Raw genomic sequence first — 27,697 nt, forward strand, 5'->3', positions numbered from 1 at the left:
ATTAGAGATTCAGATGTTATCTTACCCGAAACTAATTTCACTGCCAAAAAAAAGATTTCACACTTTCATAACATTTGGCATTTAATGACACTGCTAGATGAAAATAGCTTTAAAAAATCCCAACCAATATATAATATGGCTCTGGGATTTCCTGCTAGGCCAGCCATTATATGTCACATTATCCTCTATATATGAAAGCGCCAGATGAGCAAGGAGCTAAGACTGAGAGAGAGAGAGGGTAAGGAGAGTATAAAGGGGTCAGAGGGTCATTCGCAGAGAAACAGTCACTTTGCTCTACATCTGTTCTGATCATTTAGGCTCCATTCATGAAAATCTGACCAAAGTAGTACAAGAACTACTTTAAAGTCGCTGTGACTTTAAGGCCTCATGCACACAGACAGGGCATTAAAAAAAAAACAAGCTGCAAAGCCAGTACCGACATCAGGAAAAACGCGCTTTTACAAGTGTTTTGCATTGGCGTTAATGGTGTTAATGCACACAGAGTTCATCTTTACATCAGAGTTTGCAGGATTCCCCCTTACATGCTGCGTTAGCGTTTAGCAGTGTTTCTCTGCCCTCTTCTATTTTCCACTCCCAAATCCAATTACTACAGCTTAAAAACGCTTGACGCGGCTTAATGCTGTATACAGCATTAACATGCATTTAGCCATGTCAGGCGTTTTTACAGCTGTAACGCTGCTGCCTAAAAACGCACTGGCCTGGGGTTTTTTGCAGCTTGAAAATGCCCCTGCCACTAAAAGCTCCTAAAAGCCTATGTGGACACATAGAATAACATGGAAAGACATTTTAAATTTGTAAAAAAAAAACGCATGATGCTCCTAAAAGCAGCAGGAAAAACACCCTGTGTGCATGAGTCTTAAGTTGCACAAATATGAACAGTACATTGGAAAACATGGGGTGCAACTTGGCATGTGACTTTGGGGTCCAAAGGTGCATGACAAGTCGTACAAGTGTAAACTGGGGCTTAAAGATAGAAAACAAATATGATAATGTTTGTGAATTGACCTTTTGCAAGCAAATACATAAAAAGTGATAATATAATGATTAATGCCGCATGCACACGGTCGGACTTTCCGACGGGAAATGTTCAATGTGAGCTTGTTGTCGGAAAGTCCGATCGTGTGTATGCTCCATCGAACATTTGCTGTCGGAATTGCCGGCCACAAATGTTTGAGAGCAGGTTCTCAAATTTTCCAACAACTTCACTTGTTGTTGGCCAACAATTGTGTGCCGTTAGTTTGCAAGACAAGATCCCGGCACACACCCTTCGGACAAAAGTCTGACGCTCTGTTGGCCAACAATCTGATCGTGTGTACGAGGCTTTAGATTTATTAACAACATTAGTCTTTTTTGTTAAAAACATCAATATAAGCTGTACATACCTGTGCTGAACTGATAGTGAATCATCCCCATTGGAAATGTTAAAAAATCCTCTGCAAAGACCATGTCCTCCTTATTAGAGAAATATAAATCCAGAAAACTTCTGGAATCCATTCCATGTACATGATAGAGTTTATGTGTTGTGGAATCCATCGTCCTGCAATGCTGAACTTCACCTCTTTGATTTCTGCTTTCAACTAAGCTTTAATGTATGAGTTCTATTTATATTCCTTTTAAATAAGGTGGTTACATTTTATTGTAATATAATTATAAATATATTTATAAGGCAGTCATGGGAATAGTGCTGACTGAGGTGTGATTGCCATCTGAGTTTGCAAAGCTGTAACCACTTTAAGACCAGGCTTTTTTTTACAAATTTAATTTTAAAGTAAAAATCTGTATTTTTTGCTAGAAAATTACTTAGAACACCCAAATATTATACAGTGGGGAAAATAATTTTTTGATCCCCTGCAGATTTTGTAAGTTTGCCCACTTACAAAGAAATGAAGGGTCTATAATTTTTTATCATAGGTGTATTTTAAATGATAGAGACAGAATATCAACCAAAAATCCAGAAAAACCACATAAAACAAATGCTATAAATTGAGTTGCAGTTCAGTGAGTAAAATAAGTATTTCACCCCCATGCAAAACACGACTTAGTACTTGGTGGAGAAAACCTTGCTGGCATACACAGTGGTAGACGTTTCTTGTAGTTGGTCACCAGGATTCAGTGTTGCCAACCCCCCCCCCCCCCCCCCCCGTGAAGTGCAATTTACTGGCAGGATGCCAAAATTTACAAACTGCCAATTTTTTACTGGTAAATTTCATGAAATTTACTGACAGAGTCAATTTTTTTTATGACACTGCAAAAGTACCTAAAATGACATTTTTCACTGCTAAACAGTGCAAAGATCAATATTTACACTATAAACATGTAGTTAGTGCTATTAGTAAAGTATTTACGATAAACAAATGTCAAAAACGCAGAGTTCCTCCTTACATCAGAGTTTGCAGGGTTCCCCCTTACAGTGCAAGGGAATTCTGGCATAAAGGGGAATTCTGAAGATCATGATCTAAAGGGGAACTCTGATGTAAAGGGGGGTGCTCTGGTCACCAGAGACCACCTTTTACCAGAGTCCACTACATTCTCCTTTACATCAGAAACTAAAAACTGGCCACTGGCGATCCATGGAACAGAGGGGAGGGATCTCCATCATCTATCAGTCACTAGCCCTTCAATCCCAAAAGACTCCTTACATGCTAGCCTGGTAGAGTGATCTTTCCCTCGACTGGGACCTTGATAAATGGAGAAGCTCCTTCAACAGATCCTTTAAGGGCATTAAGAATATCTCCCTTATTGAATCTAGTATCAAGGTCATTACCAGATGGTACCTCACCCCGGACAAATTGTCCAAAATGTTCCCAACAGCAGACCCCAAGTGCTTCCGAGGGTGTCAGCTCTTGGGCTCAATGGCCCACATATGGTGGGAATGCCCCAGACTGAGGCCCTACTGGAGCAAGATATTCTCCCTGATTCGAAAAATAACGAAAATCCAAATCCCGAAAACCCCAGCCATAGCTCTTCTCAATGACAACTTACCTAAGACACCAAAACGGTCATGTAAACTAATACACTTCATCCTCCTAGGTTCCAAACTCACCATTGCCAAAACATGGAAACAACCCAAGGTTTCCTTCAAGGCAGCTATTTGTAAAATATCATGGTTTATGTCCCAAGAGAAACTCTCGAGCGTTCTATACGTCACCAAAGTGCAATTCGAAGCTATCTGGGAACCATGGGCGCAGTTTATGGGTATTTCTCTCATACCTGGTGTCCAACCTTAAAATTACAAGCATTTCAAAAGGGGGTGGGGGCCCCTCCCGATGATAGGCTAGCTTCTCTCTCCCTCTCCTCTCTTTCCCTTATCTTCTCCCCTTCTCTCCTTTAATGCCACTACTCTTATGCTCTCCACTTTAGGGGACACCTGGAACTCTGATGTGGGGGGCACTCTGGTGACCAGAGTTCACCTTCTGCAGAGTGAATACACCAACGTAAGGGGGGGGGGAGTTACTGATATAAGGGTGAACCTTTATTGTTTTCACTCCACCCTTACACCAGTGGCCCCCCCCTCAGACTGGCCTGACGGTGATGTCACTGACCTCCTCTCAGGTGCACCGCGCAGGGCTAAGTCAGTCAAATCCAGCTTGGTGGCTCTGGTTTTATCCTATAGTCTCTTCTCCACAGCCCACACGGACTCCTCCCGTAATCCCCATCCCGGTGGCGTTCTAACTTTCAATGCCTCTCCAGGCTTCCCCTCAGAGACTGCAGATATGATACTAGACAAGAGATGGCCAGAGATTGCAGACATGATACAGGAGATGGTTAGCGGCTGCAGACATGGTACAGAGGTGGTCAGAGGCTGCAGACATGGTATAGAGGTGGTCATATGATGCAGACATGATACAGAGATAGTCAGAGGATGTGAACAGGATACAGAGGAGGTGGTCAGAGGATGTGGACATGGTACAGAGGTAGTCAGAGGATGTGGACATGAATGATGCAGAGGTGGTCAGAGGATGTGGACATAGTACAGAGGTTTCAGAGGATGTGGACGGGATACAGAGGAGGTGGTCAGAGGATGTGGACATGGTACAGAGGTGGTCAGAGGATGTGGACATGAATGATGCAGAGGTGGTCAGAGGATGTGGACATAGTACAGAGGTGGTCAGAGGATGTGGACGGGATACAGAGGAGGTGGTCAGAGGATGTGGACATGGTACAGAGGTGGTCAGAGGATGTGGACATGAATGATGCAGAGGTGGTCAGAGGATGCGGACATGAATGATACAGAGGTAGTCTGAGGATGTGCACATGGTACAGTGGTGGTCAGAGATTAAAATGCATTTATTTTAATTTTTCTTGATGAAATCCAGTATCCGTGCATTAACAACGCAGTCAGCAAGTGGTAACACCTCCGGAGAGGTTATGTTTTCCTGTTCAGAATCACATTTAAAACCCTGCTTGATAAACTATTTTAGGTGCATTTCTTTCTCCTGAATTTCCTCTCTGAATAGAATACTAAATGGGCATTACAGGGAAAGTTTCCAATATTCTGCAAGTGAAGAACGTAAATTTTGGTTCCGTATTTAATTTATCAGCAACATCTACAGGTTATATTCAGAATTGATTATAAAGTCTCGTTTTTTCTTCTATAAAAATAACAAACATTATTATTATTATTATTATTATTATTATTATTATACAGGATTTATATAGCACCAACAGTTTACGTAGGGCTTTACAACTTGAGGGTAGACAGTACAAATACAATACACTTTAATACAGTAGGAATCAGAGGGCCCTGCTCCTTAGAGCTTACAATCTAATAGGGAAGGTCAAGAGATACAAGAGGTAATTGTAACGATATCAAGTACGGGACATGACAAGCTGTAGCTAGCTGCCATCTTGTGTGGAAGTAGCCATGACAGTTTTGCTAACCATGTAACCTCACAGAGAACTCTGAACTCCGTCTTCCCCACCTTAGGAATTCAAAGCTTTTTAAGTTCAACAGAAAAGGTTATCTCAACAGAGAAAACAGAGCCAGGCTAAGTCAGTAGAAAAACATTTGTTGTAAGGGCAGTGTTCAGGCCTGTCGTAAAACTGTCACCCTCCCCACTCAGAGAACAAACAGGCCTCGGTCGTAAAGTCTTCTGAATACACCTCCCTAGAATAAGTATGAAATTTCAGCATGTTTCATAACTTCTGACTTAGTAATAGCACATACATAATCTGGACATATTTAGCTTCCTCAGATAATATGGAACGTTTCAAGTCCAGACACCCCTATGTCAGGTCATATGGGAAACCCCTGGGACCACTTATTCCTCCAAAGCAGGCTATACGTTATAGATATGGCATGTTTAGACTTGTTTTGAAGGAAAGTGTTAACCTTGTCTCTAAAGCTCCTAATGCAAGCTATAAACGAACCTGCCTCTTGAAGGGCGCTACTGTTGTAGAGTAAGACTCTGAGCAGACCTGTCTGTGGTGACAGTGTGTGTGGCAGACGCTTATTATAAAATTATAATTGGTATTGCAAAATTACGAGTCTCCCCCGGCTCTGTCTTTTAAACGGGGGTGGTGGCAGTTAAAGGGTTAATTGTGTAATTAGCCCAGTGACAATCACTCTCAGGCTGCTCGCACCTAGATTGTGGTCCTGCAAGCTGGAAAATCTTTGTGCTGGGCGCAGCGGAGAGTGGCATTGTTACATAAGTGACAGCGTGGTGTGAGGTTGGCCGGTCCTTTGTCGCGAGTTAGCGAGGAGGGCAGGGATCTGACACCCGCGTTCGTCACAGTAATAACTGTGGGTGATGTGCTGATTGAGAAGATAAATGTACAGTTGTTAGGTGGGGGCCAGATAGGCTTCTCTGAAGAGATGAGTTTTCAGGGATTGTCTGAAAGTGGATAAAGTAGGAGAAAATCAGACAAATTTGGGTAGAGCATTCCAGAGGATGGGAGAGGCTCTGGAGAAGTCCTGAAGGCGAGCATGGGATGAGGTGACAAGGGAGTTTGAGAGCAGGAGGTCTTGGGAGGAGCAAAGAGAACGATTAGGTTGGTATTTTGCTACTAGGTTAGAGATGTAGCTGGGGGCCAGGTTGTGGATGGCTTTGTAAGTTATAGTTAGTATCTTGAATTTAATTCGGTGACTGAGTGGCAGCCAATGGAGGGATTGGCAGAGGGGTGTAGCAGACGCTGAGCGGTTTGTGAGGTGGATGAGCCTGGCAGCAGCGTTCATGATGGACTGAAGTGGGGATAGCCTATTTAGAGGTAAGCCAATGAGGAGGGAGTTGCAGTAGTTGAGGCGGGAGATGACCAGGGAGTGGATTAGAAGCTTTGTGGTGACATTGGTTAGGAAGGGGCGTATCTTGGAGATGTTGCGGAGATTGAGGCGACAAGTTTTGGATAGTGATAGAATGTGGGGTCGAAAGGTTAGTTCAGAGTCCAGGGTTACACCTAGGACCTTGGCGTGGGGAGATGGGTTGATAGTTGAGCCGTTGATATTGACAGAGAAATCAGGGGAAGTGGCACCTGAGGGAGGAAATATCATGAGCTCGGTTTTGGATTAGGTTGAGTTTGAGGAAGTGATGTGACATCCAGGCTGATATGTGCTAGTAAGTTGGTAATGCGTGAGGAGACAGATGGAGAGAGCTGGGGGGTGGAGAGATAGATTTGGGTGTCATTAGCGTAGAGATGATATTTAAAGCCGTGGGAGGCAATCAACTGACCCAAGGAGGTGGTGTAGATTGAAAAAAGGAGAGGTCCAAGAACAGAACCTTGGGGGACCCCAACGGAGAAAGGAAGAGGAGAGGAGGAAGTAGAGTTGTAAGTGACACTGAAGGAGCAGTGGGATAGGTAGGATGAGAATCAGTGAAGAGTACAGTCACGGAGACCAAAGGAGTGGAGTTTTTGAGGAGGAGGGGGTGGTCCACTGTGTCATTTGAGAGTTTAAGGGGAGCAGTTTCCGTGGAGTGTTGAGGGCGAAAACCGGACTGAAGGGGATCAAAAAGTTTATTCATGGTCAGATGGTCGCTTAGTCGGTTGTAGACCAGTCTTTCAAGAAGTTTGGAGGAGAAGGAGAGTAAGGAGATAGGACGTAGGTTGTTGAGATTGGTGGGGTCCAGTGAGGGCTTTTTAAGTATGGGGGTGACTAGCGCATGTTTTAGAGAGTTTAGGAAGATGCCACAAGAGAGGGAGAGGTTGAAAATGTGAGTTAGAGAGTGTAGAATCGAGTCAGAGGGTGAGCGTAGCATTTGCGAGGGAGCAGGATCCAGGGGGCAGGTGGTTAGATGAGTGTTAGATAAAAGTTTAGCAACCTCAGTAATAGTAGCAGGGTTGAATGAGGGAATTCATGATTGTATCTGTGGATATGGGGTGTTGCATGGGGGAGGTTTTTGCTCATTGGCGATCTCGTCATGAATTGTATCAATCTTAGTTTTGAAGTGATTGGCAATCTCCTGGGCAGTGAGTGAGTTGGTGGGTGGAGGCAGTGGAGGACAGAGTAGAGTGTTGAAGGTAGAGAAGAGTTGACGTGGACTGGATGAGAAGGTGTTAATGAGTGTGATAAAGTAGGTCTGTTTGGCAGTGTGAAGGCAGGAATAGCATTTTAGGAGGACAGATTTATATTGTGTAAAGTCATCCTGGATCTTAGTCTTACGCCACAGGCGCTCAAGAGCACAGCTACGTTTTCTGAGACTTCTGGTGTCATCTGTTTGCCAGGGTTGTAGCAGTCAGGGCCTAATTCTGCGTGTAGTGAGGGGGGCAAGCTTGTCTAGGGAGGAAGACAGTGAGCTGTTGTAGATGAAAGTGGCTAGGTTGGGGCAGGACAGAGGTGAGATTTTGTCATAGAGGTGATCAGTAGCAGAGTAGAGAAGAGAAGGGTTGAGATGGCGAAGGTTTCTACATGTAACTGTTAGGCAGTTGGAGGGAGAAGAGGTGGAAGACAGAGAGAGAGCAAAACTAATAAGGTTATGATCAGAGAGTGGGAGTGGATTATTGGAAAGGTTGCACGGAGTGCACAGATAGGAGAAGACAAGGTCAAGGTTGTTGCTGTTGGAGTGGGTAGGAGCCTGTTTCCATTGCTTCAGGTCAATCGATGAGGTTAGACTGAGAAGTTTAGAAGTAATAGTAGTGTTAGTGTTAACAGGGATGTTGAAGTCCCCGAGAATAATTGTGGGGATTTCAGAAGAGAGAAAGTAGGGTAGCCAGGCAGAGAAGTCATCAAGGAAGGCTGATACTGGTCCAGGGGGCCGGTAGATGACTGCAATTCTTAGAGAAATGGGAGAGAATAGACAAATGCAATGTGCCTCAAAAGAGGAGAGTGTCAGAGAGGGAGGTGGGTGAAGTACCTGATAGGTGCTGCATGGGACTAGAAGGATTCCCACTCCACCTCCCTTCCGTCCACTTGGTCTGGGGAGTGAGTCCAGAGAAGGCCCCCATGGGAGAGGGAAGCAAGAGAAGTAGTATCTGATTCATAAAGCCAGGTTTCAGTAACGGCAAGTAGGTTAAAGGAATTTGTGATAAAGAGGTCATGAAGGGTGGTGAGTTTGTTGCAGACAGAACGTGCATTCCAAAGGGCACAGGAAAAGGGGGGCTGGTTTTGGAAAGGGGAATAGACCATGACATTCTTACCTCCTCTGTGCAGTTGGCTTTGCACAGAGCAGCCAGGATCCTCCTCTTCTCAGGTCCCTCTTCGGCTCTAATGGCCCCTCTCTCCTGTTGAGTGCCCCCACAGCAAGCAGCATGCTATGGGGGCACCCGAGCCGAGCCACAGCTCCCTGTGTCCATTCAGACATGGAACTGCGGCCCGGCCCCACCCCCTCTCTCTCCTGATTGGCTGACTAACTTTGATTGACAGCAGTGGGTACCGCTGCTGAGTCTCAGCCAATCAGCAGAGAGTGTCTCGGACGGCCGAGACACTTATGGACATGGATGGACAGAGATGGGGCTCAGGTAAGTATTAGGGGTGCTGGGGCGGCTGCTGCACACAGAAGGCTTTTTATCTTAATGCATTGAATGCATTAAGATAAAAAAAACTTCTGACTTTACAACTCCTTTAAGGGCCGCACACACGGGCCGCATGTCAGGTGGCATAGACCAATTCAATAGAAATTAAATAAAAATAAAATCAATTGTGCTCGCGCTAAAAATGTGAATCGAAAAAAAATATGAATATATATAAACTGAGTATAAAATATAAACTAATTGTGCAAAAATGTTAAACCATAATTAGTATGCTAATAAAAATATACATGTAAATATATATATATATATATAATGTGCAATCCTTATATATAAAATTCACAAAGTGCATCCACATAAAAGTGCAATCCTTATATAAAATGCTGAAAGTGCATCATGCATGAATATAGACCTAATTAATAAGTGCAAATCCTGTGACAATCAAGTGTCCAAACAAAATACGATCAGTAGATTCAAACTGAAACAAAGAAGTGCAAGAAAACAGTGTCCATGAATTAAGTGTTCATCAAGCTTCTCCTGAAAAGTGTCCAAATCACAACAAGCTGGATGTGCTCTCCCGTGATCCCCCACTTGTGCTTGCGCTCACCTCTATTCGTGTGACACGGTAGTTAAACAGTGTCAAAAGAAGCATTGGGGCCACTCCTGGGCTCACTCAGGATGCAATGATGTATGTCCAATCCCCACAGGTAAAACATCATTCATAAAAGAGAAAAAGAAAGCTCCATGGTGTAATATAGTAAGGGATTTATTTAAAGTAAAAGAAGTTCCTCCAGGAGGGTACTCACAGTATGCAGGTGCTACAGTGCACCAAACTATACAGGTGTATTTCGTTTAGCAGTGGCTCGTATGGCGTGCGGTGTGGTGTATATTCCTCTCCTTCCCTGCTGACAGCTCCGTCCCGTCTCCGTTCTTGCACTTCTTTGTTTCAGTTTGAATCTACTGATCGTATTTTGTTTGGACACTTGATTGTCACAGGATTTGCACTTATTAATTAGGTCTATATTCATGCATGATGCACTTTCAGCATTTTATATAAGGATTGCACTTTTATGTGGATGCACTTTGTGAATTTTACATATAAGGATTGCACATTATATATATATTTTTACATGTATATTTTTATTAGCATACTAATTATGGTTTAACATTTTTGCACAATTAGTTTATATTTTATACTCAGTTTATATATATATTCATATTTTTTTTCAATTCACATTTTTAGCGCGAGCACAATTGATTTTATTTATATTCAAATACACGGAATGAAACGTGGTGAAGTGTTTGCTGCTTTAAATATAGTTGTTTTACTCCTTAGAGGCATTGGTCCACTTGTGGCTCGCAAGAACCCCACCTGTTTGTTTAATTCAATAGAAATTGCCTGACATTCGGCCCTTCTGTTGAAGGGGCATGACCGAAAAAGTTTTGTTGATCACCACCCCATCAGCATTCTCAGCCAATGGCTTAGAGCGCTGACCAGTGTGTTCTCGCAGGGGCCCTTGTCAGAACACAATAGCTCAGCCGGGGAGATCGCTAACATTGGAAAGTTAGGAAAGCGGCTCCTCAGAGCTCTTCATTTTTTTTGTTCAGCTTGCAAAAAAAACTGTTATGCCCCGTACACACGGTCGGATTTTCCAACGGAAAATGTTCGATGGGAGCTTTTTGATGGAAATTCCAACCATGTATAGGCTCCTTCGGACATTTTCCGTCAGAATTTCCGGCAAACAAAATTTGAGATCTGGATCTAAAATTTTCCGACAACAAAATCCGTTCTGGTAAATTTTGATCGTGTGTACACAATTCCGACGCACAAAGTTCCACGCATGCTCAGAATCAATTACGAGACGGAAGCGCTCGGTCTGGTAAAACTAGCGTTCGTAATGGAGATAGCACATTCGTCACGCTGCAAATTTTTAAATCTTTTAACCGCTTCAGCCCCGGACCATTTGGCTGGCCAAAGACCAGAGCACTCTTTGCGATTTGGCACTGCGTCCATTTAGATGACAATTGCGTGGTCATGCGACGTGGCTTCCAAACAAAATTTATGTCCTTTTTTTCCCACAAATAGAGCTTTCTTTTGGTGATATTTGATCACCTCTGCGGTTTTTATTTTTTGCGCTATAAAAAAAAGAGCGACAATTTTGAAAAAAAACGCATTTTTTTTTACTTTTTGCTATAATAAATATCCCCAAAAAATATTAAAAAAAACATTTTTTTCCTCAGTTTAGGCCGATACGTATTCTTCTACATATTTTTGGTAAAAAAAATTGCACTAAGCGTATATTGATTTGTTTGCGCAAAAGTTATAGCGTCTACAAAATAGGAGATAGTTTTATGGCATTTTTATTAATAATTTGTTTTTTACTAGTAATGGCAGCGATCAGTGATTTTTATTGTGATTGCGACATTATGACACATTTTTGGGACCATTGGCATTAATACAGCGATCAGTGTGATTAAATATGCACTGTAAAAATGTCACTGGCAGTGCAGGGGTTAACACTAGGGGGCAGTGAAGGAGTTAATGTGTGTCCTAGGAAGTGTTCTAACTGAAGGGGGATGTGGACTGTGCAGGGAAACTAACAGATCGCCTGTTCATACTCTGTATGAACAGAGGATCTGTCAGTTCTCCAGTCAGAGAACCGGAAACTGTGTGTTTACACACACAGCACGCGGTTCTCTGTGTGCCCCGAGCGATCGCGGAAGCCCGGCGGTGATCGAGGCCGCCGGGCACTCGCATCGGCTCCGTGGGTGGGAGAACAGGGGGCGCGCGCGCCCCCTAGTGGTCGTCTATGGTACCGACGTACCATGATGGCGATTCGCCTGCCTGTGCCATTCTGCCATAGTATAACTGCGGCGGACGGTCGGCAAGCGGTTAATGCAGCGCATTCTCTTCTTCTTTAGAATGCTAGAATAATGAAGTTGTTTTACTGCTCATATTCACACAGAGTTCTGACAACCTGATTTCTTTATTATTTCTCATGATCTCAGGAATAATTGTTTTTTTTTTTTTTTCGTCAGATCTCCATAATAATGTTTAGACTTTTTGGTTGAAGTGTTTTTTTTTTTTTTTTATCCAGATCTCCTATTTTTTTTTTTTTTATAGTGATCTCCATAATTTTTTCTTTTGTTTTGTGTCAAGTTACCACAACACCATTATTATCTTGTATTTTTTAACCTCAAGGTGGTTGGTGTTGGTGTCCCTTGTTAATTTGACATTGTATTTTTGAAATGTACCTGCCTACTCACAAACAAACTGGCCTTTTTGAAGTTAAACACATAGGCAAGTATTTGAAAAATAAATAGCCATTTATTATGGGTCATAACAAAATAAAGAGGAAGGCAATGCTGGAGAAATTGGTGAAATTTGTGAAGCCTTTGTACCCCAGGGCACACATCATTTATTTTACAGTCAAAATTGGTGGCCTGAGGAGTCCTTATAATAGTGAGCACAATCCGGTCCAGAACTACAAGAGATCAGGAATAGCAGTAGATAACATATATGTCCCCAGGCTGTGGTCTTACAACAGCCTGCGTCTTTTGTAAGACCACACCAAACCCAGGCCATCACTCTCAGGCGGTGGAGGAGGAGGAGGAGGACCGTGGTTAAACTCACAAATGTGGCTTTGGCTTGTGAGTTCACCCCTCTACCCCTTATTTAGGGCTTGTAACATAACTTCCTCACATAAGAGGCGCTGGTTCTCCTCCATTTCCTGCATATTGCAGGCTGCCATGTAGGCAGAGTCCTCTTGATTATTGGGGGAGGGGTTCCATAGTTGCCAACATTGTAAAAAAGTTTTTAGGGACACTTTTTTGGCTGTAGGCGGAGTCTTATTATAATTAGGGAGCGGGGCATGTGTTTGTAGGCGTTAAATGGATAAAAGAGGAAAAATTTGGCACGCGCAGCACCAAAATATGGGCGTGGTTTACGTCAATTAGTGGACGTGGCTTACATGGGCGTGGTTCAGTGGGGTGTGGTTAGAGTCTGAGATGAATGAGAGATGGAGAAAGAAAGGGGAAAAGAGGGCGGGAGAGAGAAAGAAGGAAAGAACGAGGGAAGGAAAGAGGGATGGAGGGACAGCAGGCCCAGATCCTACACCACAATAGAAATGTGTATTCCAGAGTTTAACAAATCAGCAGATAAAGACACTCCAAACACCTGGTGTTAGCGCTTCAATCATCCCGGCACCATGGTTGTTATGGTGTCAGGGTGATTGAAGTGCATTATTACTATTATTACATCGTAATATAGAATGAAATCATTCAACTCACCATAATCCAGAATCAGTGGGACCCCAAACATGTTACCTGCCCCGTCGCCTGCCACCAGATGCCATCAGGAGCCCCCAGCAGAGTCTGTCCTTACATCAGGTGCCCCCAACAGAGTCCGTCCTTACATCAGGTGCCCCCAGAAGCAGAGGCCCTCTTTACAGATCTGTGTCCCTGGCAGTGGAGCCCCCCTTTACATCTTGTGTCCCCAGCAGTGGAGCCCCCCTTTACATCTGGGGTCCTCAGCAGTGGAGCCCTCCTTTACATATTAAAATAAGAAAAAACTGCTGCGCCAACCCAAAAAATATCAAGCAGCCAACACCACCAATTAGACTAATTGTATAAATCAATGAAAAAAAGAAAAGTGTAGCGCTATATTGTGCCAATAAACATTGATATGAAGTGTTATATGAGACACCTGTGCATATATCAAAATTAGGTCCTGCTAGACCCATAAATAGTATATATTGAACAGATTAATCATAACATGTGTACACAAATCAAGTGATCTAAAAAATCATAAAGCAATGTGCTATGTATTGAACAATAATTGAATGGACAAAAAAATATTACGTTTTAGCGCAGTAAACAGATGGTTGTGATGGCGTCATACACCCAACGCGTTTCGTCTACAAAGACATCAACTGGGGTAAAAAGTTTTTACCCCAGTTGATGTCTTTGTAGACGAAACGCATCGGGTGTATGACGCCATCACAACTATCTGTTTACTGCGCTAAAACATAATATTTTTTTGTCCATTCAAACTTTGTTTTAACCTGATTTTTTATTGGAACTTTTTTATACAATAAAAGTTTCTGGTTATCCGGATTTCACACTATGTGGAGCTTTTTTTTTTTTCTCCTTCTCTCTCTGTCTCAATTGCATGAGACCCAAAACGACGAATTCGTGGTACAGTTCAGGATTGGGGACCCATCCAGGACCATTTCGTCATGGATCGAGGACAGCTATAACCTTACCGTACCTAACGGTGTAAGCTCGTATGACTCACCGCCAACGGCCTGTGAGTCCACCGCGTCCGGTAAGGGTACCCTATATTGCTTTTCGCTTGGTTGAATATTGAAAAGTTCACAGAGGACAGGACTAGATGTTACTGTGAGATTTCCTTCTATGCTCCAGGACACCTTTCCTCCTTTACATATGGTGTCCCTGGCAGCGGAGCCCCTCCTTACATCTGGTGTCCCCCAGCAGCAAAGCCATCCTTTACATCTGGTGTCCCCGGCAGTGGAGCCCTCCCTTACATCTGGTGTCCCCGGCAGCGGAGCCCTCCTTTACATCTGGTGTCCCTGGCAGCCGAGCCATCCTTTACAACTGGTGTCCCCAGCAGTGGAGCCCTCCTTTACATCTGGTGTCCCTGGCAGCGGAGCCATCCTTTAAATTTGGTGTCCCTGGCAGTGGAGCCCTCCTTTAAATTTAGTGTCCCAGGCATTGGAGCCCTCCTTTACATCTGGTGTCCTCGGCAGCAGAGCCCTCCTTTAAATCTGGTGTCCCTGGCAGCGGAGCCATCCTTTAAATTTGGTGTCCCTGGCAGTGGAGCCCTCCTTTAAATTTAGTGTCCCAGGCAGTGGAGCCCTCCTTTACATCTGGTGTCCCCTGCAGCGGAGCCCTCCTTTACATCTGGTGTCCCTGGCAGCGGAGCCATCCTTTAAATTTGGTGTCCCTGGCAGTGGAGCCCTCCTTTAAATTTAGTGTCCCAGGCAGTGGAACCCTCCTTTACATCTGGTGTCCCTGGCAGTGGAGCCCTCCTTTACATCTGATGTCCCTGGAAGCGGAGCCATCCTTTGAAATTGGTGTCCCTGGCAGTGGAGCCCTCCTTTAAATTTAGTGTCCCCAGCAGTGGAGCCCTCCTTTACATCTGGTGTCCCCGGCAGCGAAGCTGTGGAGAGAGACAAACAGGGGCTGGCATTACATTATTTTGTGTTAACTCACTACTAAAACAACCCAGAGACCCTAAATTACAGCGGTTCCCTACTTACATTGCAGCCCTTCTTGGCTTCAGATAACACCATTTTGAGTAGGGTTTGTGGAGAAAGGGAAGAGGGGCTGGCATCAAATCGATTTGCATTGTCTTGCTGGAACCTAAAGCCTCTCAGGAATAGATGTGGCCTCTACTGCTCATCCATAAACAACCAAGCAGAATGAAGCAACGAGGAGTCCCTACATTTTAGCAGTTATTTGCTTACATTAGGCCCCTTTCACACTTGGGCGGGAGGTGCGTCGGCCGTAAAGCGCCGCTATTATTAGCAGGGCTTTACTGTCGTTTTAGCGGTGGTATTTCGCCCCGCCCCGCTAGCGGCCAAAGAAGAGTTAAAAACCACTGCAAAGCGCCTCTGCAGAGGTCCTGCTAGCACCGCTCCGAAGATGCTGCCAGCTGTACTTTTTATCCTGCCCTGCTAGCGCACCGCTCCAGTGTGAAAGCCCTTGGGGCTTTCACACTGGAGACATAGCAGCGGCTGTTTCGGGTCGGTTTGCAGGCGCTATTTTTAGCGCAATAGCGCCTGCAAACCGCCCCAGTGTGAAAGGGGTCTTACAGTCCTTCCTGGTCTCAGAAAACAACATTTTGAATAGAAGTTTGTGGAGGGGGTGGGAAGAAGAGCTGGCATTAAATCACTTTTCATAGTATTGCTGGAATTTAGGGCCTCTCGGGTATAGATATGGCCACTACTGCTCACTCACTACTAAAACAACCAATAAGAGAGGGAGAAGGAAGAAAAACCGGTATTGCTCATAGCACTAGCAGTATTTACAGATATGTGGTTGAAGTTATCTGTCATGCCTGTCACACATGACATGTTGGAAGGTTATGGTTTGCTGCTCTGTTCCCATAGATACCTCAGCATATATAACACTTGTTGTCAGTGCTGAATTCCCATTTAGGACACTAGCATGTTATCTGAAGGTGTACTGAATGCTGAGCTCTGCATAATCTTGTGGTCTGTCATGTGTCACAGACAGTGCATGAAGGGAAAGCCTGGAGTTCTGCACACACAAGGGAAAATTCAAGCTCTGCAAAAACCTCCTTATCCAACACATCTCCACATGTGACAGAAATCAGAGGTGCCACAATGCAACTGGAAGGCTAAGACAATATGTTCCTATCCCCCATGTGCACAGCATGAACATTATACAGTATATTATTATCGTTAGACATTTTAGTGAGCTGAATAATATAAATAATCACATAGGAATGTTAGTCATTTCACATCATTTTAAAATCATGAATCCATCCTTCTTGTATCTAAAATCAGGCTCAGTTCACTAATTTCCCATTGTTTCCTGTAAGGAGATGAAGTTAAATCCGATCCGTGCAGCTAACCCAGGCTGGAGATTTGTGAAGAGAGAAGCCGATTCATTGGGTGCACGGATCTGCCCCTTCCCTCTCCACCAAACATGAGGAACAAGAGGTGATGTAACTGAAACACAAGAGCAAAGCTCTCACAGGGGCGCAGGCAGCCATTTTGTTGGAGTCAAGAGCCGGAAAACTGCTCCAGAGCCAAACATTCCTGGTTTTTCAGAGACAAAACTAAAAATCCCGATTCGGGACGGCCTCCCATCGGGACGAGGGTCCCAAAATCGGGATTGTCCCGGGAAAATCGCCACTGTTGGCAACTATGGGGTTCTGGGGGCCGCAGTAGCCTTCCAAAATAGGCCAAGTGCTGCCTCCTCCAGATTACTCCTCTTCCTGGGACTTTTTTGTGGCATGCGGAGGGGAGGGACCTGGGATTCGGGCAGGCTACTGGGCCCGGCCACCTCCTGGCTGCCCCTTACCCCCGCTACCTCCTTGCTGCCACTTTCCATGGCCTCCTCCTGGCTGAGACTTTCCTGTGTATGAAAAAGGGACATAGTTTTAGTTATTGGTTCATCAATCACAGACAATTTTCAGCTCATGACTGTTGCAAATTGAATGTTAATAAATAGAAAAGACTATCATTCTGACCCCAGCATTTTTCATTCTTGTCTTGGCTACTACTGTCTATTGATATGTAAAACACTTTGTAAAATCAGAAATTACTGATAAATAATAACATCTAGTTAATATCATTAATTATTTCACTAGAAATATGTTGAACAATGCTATACCTGGCTCAAGCTGGGCTCCTCCACTTCTTCCTGGCTGGAAGGCCCAGGTAGGATGTCAGAAGCCCCAGCTGAGGTGGAAGGAAGCCTTGAAGGAAGATTGGAGAGTGCTGGCCTGGGTTCAGTCTGGTCTGCCAGAAAATGCTGTCATAGTACCACAGCCTGGGTACATAAATGTCATCTGCTGCAGCCCCTGATCTCTGGGAATCCTTGACCTTCTTGCGCTCCCTATTATAAGTGCTCCTCATGCCACCAATTAGGGCCTTCAAATAGGGGATGTCTACCATGGGGATCACCGGCTTCACAAATTTCAGCAATTGATCCATCGCTGCCTTCCTCTTTGGTTTATTGTTATAAAAGGGGTGGTTTACCTGCCACAGACTGGGCAGCTCCCTGTACATATCAATGAATATGGGAATAAAGTCCTCATCATTGAATAGATCCATTTTCTCTGCAAGACACAACACAAGACAAACCCTAATGTCAGGCTAAACTCTCCTAATCATTTTCCAATATAGGCCTCAATCTAGAAGCAGTATAGGCCACTGATGCACCAAGTTATAATTGTACCTTTGTTAGAACGATCTGCGCTTACACTACTCCTTCCTCCACTCACAGATCGTGTACGACACATGCGTGTAACGCTTTATATACACTGCGCATGCGTGAATCTCCGCCCGCCCCTGACATTCTTTCTAGTCTATTCCCCGTCCCTTGGCTTTCGGTGCAGTGGGAGAGCACATGGCGGAGAGACAACAAGTGCATGCAGACAGCAGCAACAGCAACGACAAAAGCCCGGAGCCACATATGTCCCGATCCCGGAGGATATTTAAGGCCTCAAATATGGCCTTTATAGAGATGGTGGACATCTTCAAGAGGGCCAACTAAGACAGGAAGCATGGACTGTACCCAAACCCAAATGTGAGAAAGGCCAAGATCATGACTAAAGTTGTGAAAAGTCTGCCGAAGAATTTTGGGGTACGGCGCTCCAAGGATCAACTGAGGAAAGGATGGTCAGACCTCAAATTGAGGGAGCAGGATCAGTACAGAAGAATCAAGAGACATTCATAAGCTGTTTACACATCTGGACGCAAGAGCACTAGTGTGGGACACCAGAACAAGCTTTTTAGGGTGTCCCACACAGGTGCTAGAGTGGATACTAGGGGTCTCTACATGTGTGATACTTTAACAAAAAAGGTAGGTATTCCAGCTTTGTAAAGGGAAAAAATAATGTCTTCAGCTTTAAACTCTGCCAAAACAGACAATTGTACGACACCTCCAAGCAATGTTTCATATTCCTATTTCTTGCCTCAAATATCTGTGTGCTAAGAAGGCATGAGCCGAACACTCCCCAGTTCGGTTCGCAGCAGAACTTGCGAACAGGCAAAAAATTTGTTCGAACACTGTTAAAGTCTATGGGACTCAAACATGAATAATCAAAAGTGCTCATTTTAAAGGCTTATATGCAAGTTATTGTCATAAAAAGTGTTTGGGGACCTGGGTCCTGCCCCAGGGGACATGTATCAATGCAAAAAGAAGTTTTAAAAACACAGTTTTTTTGGGAGCAGTGATTTTAATAATGCTTGAACTGAAACAATAAAAGTGTAATATTCCTTTAAATTTCGTACCTGGGAGGTGTCTATAGTATGCCTGTAAAGGGGCGCATGTTTCCCGTGTTTAGAACAATCTGACAGCAAAATGACATTTCAAAGGAAAAAAAGTCATTTAAAACTACTCGCGGCTATTAACACATAAAAGTTCATTGATAAAAACGGCATGGGATTTCCCCACAGGGGTACCCCGAACCAAAATAAAAATGCATGGGGGTCCCCCTAAATTCCATATCAGACCTAAAGGGCCTATTAAGGGGAACCCCGCGTCAAAATTAAAAAAAAAATGGCATGGGGTCCCCCCAAAAATCCATACCAGAACCTTATCCGAGCACGCAACCTGGCAGGCCGCAGCTCTTTTCCCCATCAACATCAGGACAAGGTGCTTTGGGGGGCTACCTCAAAGCACCCTCCCAATGTTGAGGGCATGTGGCCTGCGGCCTGCCAGGTTGCGTGCTCGGATAAGGGTCTGGTATGGATTTTTGGGGGGACCCCACCCCATTTTTTTTTTTATTTTGGCGCGGGGTTCCCCTTAAAATCCATACCAGACCTGAAGGGTCTGGTATGGATTTTGAAGGGGACCCCCACACCGTTTTTTTAAAATTTTGGCATGGGGTTCCCCTTAATATCCATATCAGACCTGAAGGGCCTGGTATGGAATTTAGGGGGATCCCCACACATTTTTTTAAATTTTGGTTCGGGGTTCCCCTGTGGGGAAATCCCATGCCGTTTTTATCAATGAATTTTTGTGTGTATTGTCGGACTGACAATTCATTAATAGCCGCGAGTAGTTTTAAATGACTTTTTTTCCTTTGAAATGTCATTTTGCTGTCAGACTGTCAGACTGTTCTAAACACGGGAAACATGCGCCCCTTTACAGGCATACTATAGACACCCACCAGGTACGAAATTTAAAGGAATATTACACTTTTATTGTTTCACTTGATGCATTAATAAAATCACTGCTCCTGAAAAAACGGCTATTTTTAAAACTTCTTTTTGCATTGATACATGTCCCCTGGGGCAGGACCCAGGTCCCCAAACACTTTTATGACAATACCATGCATATAAGCCTTTAAAATTAGCACTTTTGATTTCTCCCATAGACTTTTAAAGGGTGTTCCGCGGCTTTCGAATTTGCCGCGAACACCCCAATTTGTTCGCTGTTCGGCGAACTGGTGAACAGCTGAAGCTCATCCCCAGTGCTAAGTATACCTTTATTTTATTCACATAGGGGAGAAAAGATTCGGGATTTCTGAGGTCACCAGGGACCCCCAACCTCCTAAAGAAGGGGAAATCCAAAAACAACAACCAGAGGATGTGGAGGAAGGAGAGGTTTATGAAGTGGACAAAATAGTGACCACAACAGGTAAGTGTCTGAGACCACAGCTTCAGGTAATAGATGGATGCCTGCATATTTATAATACATGGTGTTTTTTTTTTTTAGGTGATGTGGATGTTGTTGAAGTAGAAACACATTTCACAAGTGCACACGTCCTCATCAGGGAGATCATGGTGTGCAATCGGGATTTACAGAAGATCAAGGAAGACTTCAATGGTGTTGAAAAAAGACTCAAAAACATCATTGATGTTTTAGGCAGAATCAAAAACACACCAAAATTTATCAAATTCTTTCTATTTTTCTAACTTTTCTCCAAAATTTTAAAAGCCAAATTATGAAGATGCACACAGTGTGCCAACATGTGCTATCTGCCATCACGGGATATCAAGGTATGCGTTTTGAGGGTGCAACCCCTTCCTCACAACTAAAGTAGATGAGAGGAAGGGGTTGCACCCACGAAACACGTCCATTGATCCCCCATAATGGGAGCTAGCACATGTTGACATTAGGCATGGGATCAGGAGGGAAATCCCTATTTTGACTGTCAATTTGTGTGCATCTTCAAAATTTGGCTTTCACAGGGGTGACATCACCCCATCTGATGAAGGCAATATCAACACAGTTTGGACATACTAATGTCTGATATTGCCTTCACTTTGTCAAAGTTGAACTTTGTAAGTTCCTGAGTTGTGTATTGTTTTATGGTTTTAAACATGCCTGTTTTAACACAAAAAGGCTATTTGTACTGTCCAAAAAAAAAAATGTTATTACTAAAATATGTTGGTTTGTTCAAAAACCCTTTTCTAACGCACATGTGAATGTGCAGAGAGTAAAAAGTTTTCTATTCAACAATGTGTGGCTTCTTCTTTCAAGGCTCAATATCATTTTTTGGACTAAGTTGGTGTTTACACTGAAATGGGGGTTATTTACTAAAGGCAACTCCACTTTGCACTACAAGTGCACTTTCAGTGCAGTTTCAAGTGCAGTTTCATGTGCACTTTTGCAGTGCACTTGGAGTGCAAAGTGGATTTTCCTTTAGTAAATAACTCCCACGGTGCTTTATAATTTGCCACAATCACACCATTTTCGTGACTTACCAAAATTCATTCATGGTGCTGAAAATGATGTATATTTTTATCAGTAATGCATTACATACATTAACAACAAAAACAAGATGTGTGTGTAGCAGACCCACAACATAATAATATTTAGCTGAAGAAGAGATTGCCACCTCATGTATCAAATAAATTTGCACTATTGAAGAAAATGGCCAAAAGAAAAGCCCATTGGAGAACCTAGGAGACAGCTAAAAGAAACACAAGCAGTAAATCTAAGTAAATCTTATTTCAGTTTAACTAAAAATTTTATTTTGAAAGTGTTTCTTAAACATTTTCGGCATATCAATGGCCCCCCTACCCGCAAAGTACTTGACATACTTCTGTCTTACTTTGCATGCACTTTGGGGAGCAAGCCAGGACAGCCAGCTTCAAGCGCCATCAGGGTTTCTTCTTGAAGTCCGGCCTCAGGCTCAACTGAGGCAACATAGTTCATTGAAAAAAACTAATATATACCTCAATATGGGATTTTTAAGGCAATGTAATAACAAAAGTATTTTGTATTAAAAAGGGTTTTTATTTTATTGATACAAAAGGAGGTAAAATAAAAGTAAACATACAAGATAATTATTTGAAATACTGTGCGATTAAAAAGGTCATCAGATAACATGGAAGAAAGCAGGGAGCTATGGCTCCTACATAGTGATACATCCTGCTACTAGATACAATCTCCACCTAAATTGATGCAATGGCGTCCAGTAGTGAAATTCCAACGCGTTTCAACTTTATAATATCAAAACAAAGTCTTCCTCAGGGAAGAATTGCATCACGTTCTAAAGTTTCAAAAATAGCATTGTTACAAATCATATGTATACATATCGCCTGTATCTAGATAGTCGCATTTAAACCAATTTAAAAAAACACGACACAACTTACATTTAACATGTAACTGCAAGAAAAACGCCTTCCCAGTGCTGACAGGGGTTCTCGTCACCAATTGCTTATATTGTTTAATATCCTCTACGGAACGGCCGGGTATATTTGAAAAAACATAATAAATAATTAACAGTGAAGAAAAATTCATATGTTGATCATAAAATCAATATGCAAAACTTAATAATAAAGGGGGAAAAAATCCATAGGGTAAACCATCAGTGAAGGGTTGTGAAAAAGTCCATAAAAATAAAAAATCAATTCGGTGTTATAAAGATTCAAATTGAGTGTAATTCAAATCACCACCATGAAACATATAAAGTCCAAGTGATGAAGATAAAAATCTGTGATGACAAAGGGGGGTCCACCACCAGTTATGGAAGGGGTTACTCCTTACCAAAAGGCCATGATCCCCCACCACAGAGGATCACAGCATGCAGGAATCTTTAAAGTTAAATGGGAACTGTCAGCGATGTCCACCAGAGGTCGTCTCCTCAGCAACAACTCCAACAACCCAGGGCATCGGTACCAAAAAATAAGAGGGGCTCACATAGTGTAAAACCACTTACATTTATTAAAATAAGATAAAAGTACAGATGTACACTTACAAATAATCAATGGAATAACAGCCTTAAGGGGCTCACATAGTGTAAAACCACTTACATTTATTAAAATAAGATAAAAGTACAGATGTACACTTACAAATAATCAATGGAATAACAGCCTTAAGTCCGGCTCCGTGGCCACCGGAGCACGGACAAACCCGTCCTACTGGAAAGCAGCTCGCTTGGGGGTGACGTCAGCGCGTCGTCTGGCTCCGCCCTACGCGTTTCGTGACATCATCACGTCTTCCAGGGGCACTGGAAGACGTGATGATGTCACGAAACGCGTAGGGCGGAGCCAGACGACGCGCTGACGTCACCCCCAAGCGAGCTGCTTTCCAGTAGGACGGGTTTGTCCGTGCTCCGGTGGCCACGGAGCCGGACTTAAGGCTGTTATTCCATTGATTATTTGTAAGTGTACATCTGTACTTTTATCTTATTTTAATAAATGTAAGTGGTTTTACACTATGTGAGCCCCTCTTATTTTTTGGTACCGATGCCCTGGGTTGTTGGAGTTGTTGCTGAGGAGACGACCTCTGGTGGACATCGCTGACAGTTCCCATTTAACTTTAAAGATTCCTGCTTGCTGTGATCCTCTGTGGTGGGGGATCATGGCCTTTTGGTAAGGAGTAACCCCTTCCATACCTGGTGGTGGACCCCCCTTTGTCATCACAGATTTTTATCTTCATCACTTGGACTTTATATGTTTCATGGTGGTGATTTGAATTACACTCAATTTGAATCTTTATAACACCGAATTGATTTTTTATTTTTATGGACTTTTTCACAACCCTTCACTGATGGTTTACCCTATGGATTTTTCCCCCCTTTATTATTAAGTTTTGCATATTGATTTTATGATCAACATATGAATTTTTTTTCACTGTTAATTATTTATTATGTTTTATCAAGATTAGCGCAACCTATTATTTATCCCTATGCTTATTTACAATTGATGTTTTTGTGAGGTTTGCTGCTTTTCATAGTTTATATTTTTTTGCACTTGGTTTTAAGCGCAGTTTTTTTCACCATTTTCTATATTTGAAAAAAACAGTATTTGGCAGCCATGAAGAAAAAACACAATATTTGGATAAATAGGGAATGAAAAAAGAGAATAAATAAGAATAATAATACATTTCGGGGAACTATGTTCCCCAAAACCTAGGGGTCAAGGATTTTAAATGAAATTACCTTCTACTATTCGTATAGAGTATGTATGGTAGAGTTCCAAATTGCCAGCAACAGTGAGCCCTGGTCCTGGAGTGCCTCTCGGTTAGAAGCCAAATGTAGAATGCTGCCCTAGGCTGTCCCTGGCGTCCTAGTAAAGGGGATATAGGCATGGCATGTGTTTTGGGCGTCTCATCAATCTAGTAGTACTCTCCTGCCCATTGGTAGTGCAGAGCAAGGGGCACGGTTTCGGCTGGGCATCATCCCGCCCCTTGCATGAAGTATCCTTTTATAGGAGGCTTGGGGGGAGCGTCTTGTGACTAATTGTTGCTATGGTGAGGGACGCCATTACGTCCCCCAGCTACGGCGCCACGCCTCCCCTTCCCATATCCTATGGGGTGTAGGCGCGGTTAGCCGAGAGAGGGGAGGAGAGAGGCGTCATGTCACCAAGGCAACACAATATGCTTCAAGTGTCTACCCGTGACACGTGTGGCGTCAGAGTCACATGACTCCGACGCTTATCCAAATGGAGAGAGGAAGCGCTGTGTAACCTGGACAGCACCACTCAAATGTCTGCCCGTGACACATACAGCGTTGGAGTCACGTGACTCCGACGCTTGTCCAAATAGAAGGGGGAGGCGCTGTATAACTTAGACAGCACCGTGTATGTACAGTGGTTGTTGGCAGTAAGTGCAGCGCCGAAGTTAAATGACGCCGCCGCTACAAAGATGGCATTTATTAGTATGGAATAGGGATTAGATGGATAGACCACAGGGAACAAAAGTTTGTGTTTAAAGCAAGCCTCTATATAAAACTCTGTAGGGCATGGAGAGTGACGGGTTACATTTATAATAGGTGAAAACATTAATGTATGCCATTTTCTATTGCATATAGATTGCCTAAACCCTTTAGAACAGTATATATGTCATTTAACCTCAATATTAGGGGCCAAAGGACAAAGACCTATTTAGGACTAATAACCACCGACACAGTGAGAAAACCCCCTGGCACCGAGTGATAGTTGGTGTCCTAGGGGTATATGGGCCACGATAAAAATCGTGGCCCCCCTGTGCCGGGTAGGGATAGAAAAACAGGGGGAGCGATGGTATGTCCGAACCCACAATCTTAGAACTGAGAAGCGAAAATACAAAGTTGTTATATACAAAATGCATATGTGATAACAGCGATTAAAACAGCAATCATATGAAAAAATATATATTGAAATAGAGTTAAAGTAAACTGTACAAAGTAAATTTCATTAAGTAAATTGAATTGATTAGAAAACTCTCCTATAAAATTTGACTAGGTAGGTTGTGGAATCAAAATCTTAGCAATTTGGAGTACATGACAACCAACTAGGAATATCCCATTAGAAACCATACTAGCCCAATGAGCTGTTGATAGGGCCCTTTAAGTATCTATTCTGAATATAGAAGTGGCCCAAAGGCCATAGAATTATATATAAGTAGCTCGAGAGTATAATGCCCAATGAGTGAAGATAGAGAGGTGAAAACAGAGAAAGAGGTGCATTGCATTTAAATCTGTATTAGTCCGTTTTCCCAGAGCTGAAACCCTCCAAAAAGGGTCTGAAGCTTTCAGTCTCATTTAAACCAGGGGGGGTAGTGGCTCTAAGGTATCTTATCCAGCGCATTTCCCGCTGGAGGAGAACCTTGTTCCAGTCACCCCCCCCTAATTGGCAAATGAATCCTATCTATTTCATTAATATCGTTTTCATTAATTTCATTAAGTAAATTGAATTGATTAGAAAACTCTCCTATAAAATTTGACTAGGTAGGTTGTGGAATCAAAATCTTAGCAATTTGGAGTACATGACAACCAACTAGGAATATCCCATTAGAAACCATACTAGCCCAATGAGCTGTTGATAGGGCCCTTTAAGTATCTATTCTGAATATAGAAGTGGCCCAAAGGCCATAGAATTATATATAAGTAGCTCGAGAGTATAATGCCCAATGAGTGAAGATAGAGAGGTGAAAACAGAGAAAGAGGTGCATTGCATTTAAATCTGTATTAGTCCGTTTTCCCAGAGCTGAAACCCTCCAAAAAGGGTCTGAAGCTTTCAGTCTCATTTAAACCAGGGGGGGTAGTGGCTCTAAGGTATCTTATCCAGCGCATTTCCCGCTGGAGGAGAACCTTGTTCCAGTCACCCCCCCCTAATTGGCAAATGAATCCTATCTAGGACTGTAAAATTCACGGAAGGTAGTCGATAATTATGCTGTCTAGCGACATGTCTTCCCAAGGGTAAACATAGGTTACCAATGCGCATGCTCTGCATATGCTTGTCAACTCGTTTCCCAAGTTCTTGTCTTGTTTTACCTACGTAGAAGGCACCACACTGGCACTGCATGAGGTAAACCAACCCTGCGTTCTGCAGTTGGCGAAGTGATGCAGGGAGAAGCTCTCCCCATTGGGCAGCTCCAATTGCTGGTGTTCTGATCCTATTAATACCACAGGCAGGCAGCTGCAGTATTTACAGTTAGTGTACTGTGTCCTCTGCACAGTGTGCACCTAAAGCTACCTGAAGAAAATTGCTGGTGTTCTGATCCTATTAATACCACAGGCAGGCTGTCATAAGAAGCCTTCGTTCTGGTCCGGTCATTTTTCACGCATTCCCGGTGGAACGGCGCATGCGCGTTAGCAGCTCGGCGCTATGGCACTCACACACACGCGCACTGGTGCACACCCAACATGATTCCCTGGGCAGCCTATAAAAAGCGCTCAGAGAGTCAAACAAGTTGCTGGTTTGTCTCAGCTTCCTGTGTTATCTGAACCTGTATCCTGTATCTCTGCTTGACTACCTGTTGTGACCCGGATTTGCCTTTGGACTTCTCTGCTTCTCTCCTGGACCTGACCTCGGCTTGTTTATCGGATTCCTACCAATCTCCTGTGTTTGACCCTCGGCCTGTTATCTGGACTATCTCCTAGCCTGACTTCCTGCCTGTACCTCCATATCTTGTCATCCTACCCGGCAAATGCTGCAGTGCCATATCACCGTCATGGTGTTTGACCCTCAGCCTGGTTCTGGACTTCCCACCTGTTGTCTTCGGCTGCACCTTGCCTACCAGTACCTGCACAGCGGCTCTTCTCTGCCGAAGACCCCACAAGCAAGTCACCCACAGTCCATTGGGGTAGCCTGTGCCTCTTCGTGCCGTTCCCTCCCTGTACCACCTCCAGGGGGCAGACTGTGCTTAGTCGCAAGGGCGAACCTCTCTCGGCATCTCGGCCTCGGTGAGTACTATCAGTGACAGTACAAACCAGCCATGTCAGAGGCCGACAGAGCGCGTTCCCCATTGGAGATCCTGTGTCAGCAGGTCTCGGCTCTCACTGAGGCCGTCCAAAAGTTGCAAGACGCCCAAATTGACGGCCGCCTTCAACAACTTTCCGGACCATCTCCAGCTCCTGCCGCAGCCTCTGTACCTCCCAGTGGAGGTTCCTCTTCTCAGATACCAACTAATCCCACCGTGGTCATGGCCGCTCCAGAACCCAGGGTTCCCACACCAGAGCGATTCTCCGGCAATCGTAAAAAAGTTCAGGGCTTTTAAAAATGCTTTCTCCCTGTATTTGGCTCTGCAACCCAGGACTTTTTCGTCGGAGGTGGTAAAAGTTGGCTTCATCATCTCCCTCTTGGCTGATGAACCGCAAGCTTGGGCTCATAGCCTAATGGAA

General features: G+C 43.7%; 2 protein-coding genes across 3 annotated transcripts in view; both read right to left on the reverse strand.

The window, feature by feature from the left end:
* LOC141111270 (indolethylamine N-methyltransferase-like) overlaps positions 1 to 1,618 on the reverse strand; it is a 342,070-nt gene extending 340,452 nt beyond the window's left edge. For both annotated transcript variants that reach the window (XM_073603414.1, XM_073603415.1), the window contains exon 1: positions 1,404 to 1,618. In XM_073603414.1, the coding sequence (XP_073459515.1) occupies positions 1,404 to 1,554 (151 nt within the window). In that variant the 5' untranslated portion in view covers positions 1,555 to 1,618. The remainder of the gene's footprint in view (positions 1 to 1,403) is intronic.
* The window catches only part of LOC141111273 (nicotinamide N-methyltransferase-like), a 302,361-nt gene that overhangs the window by 58,815 nt on the left and 215,849 nt on the right, over positions 1 to 27,697 (reverse strand). The window lies entirely within an intron of this gene.

Source organism: Aquarana catesbeiana, linkage group LG10 (genome assembly GCF_042186555.1).
Source record: "Aquarana catesbeiana isolate 2022-GZ linkage group LG10, ASM4218655v1, whole genome shotgun sequence".
In the NCBI taxonomy this organism is placed as follows: domain Eukaryota; kingdom Metazoa; phylum Chordata; class Amphibia; order Anura; family Ranidae; genus Aquarana; species Aquarana catesbeiana.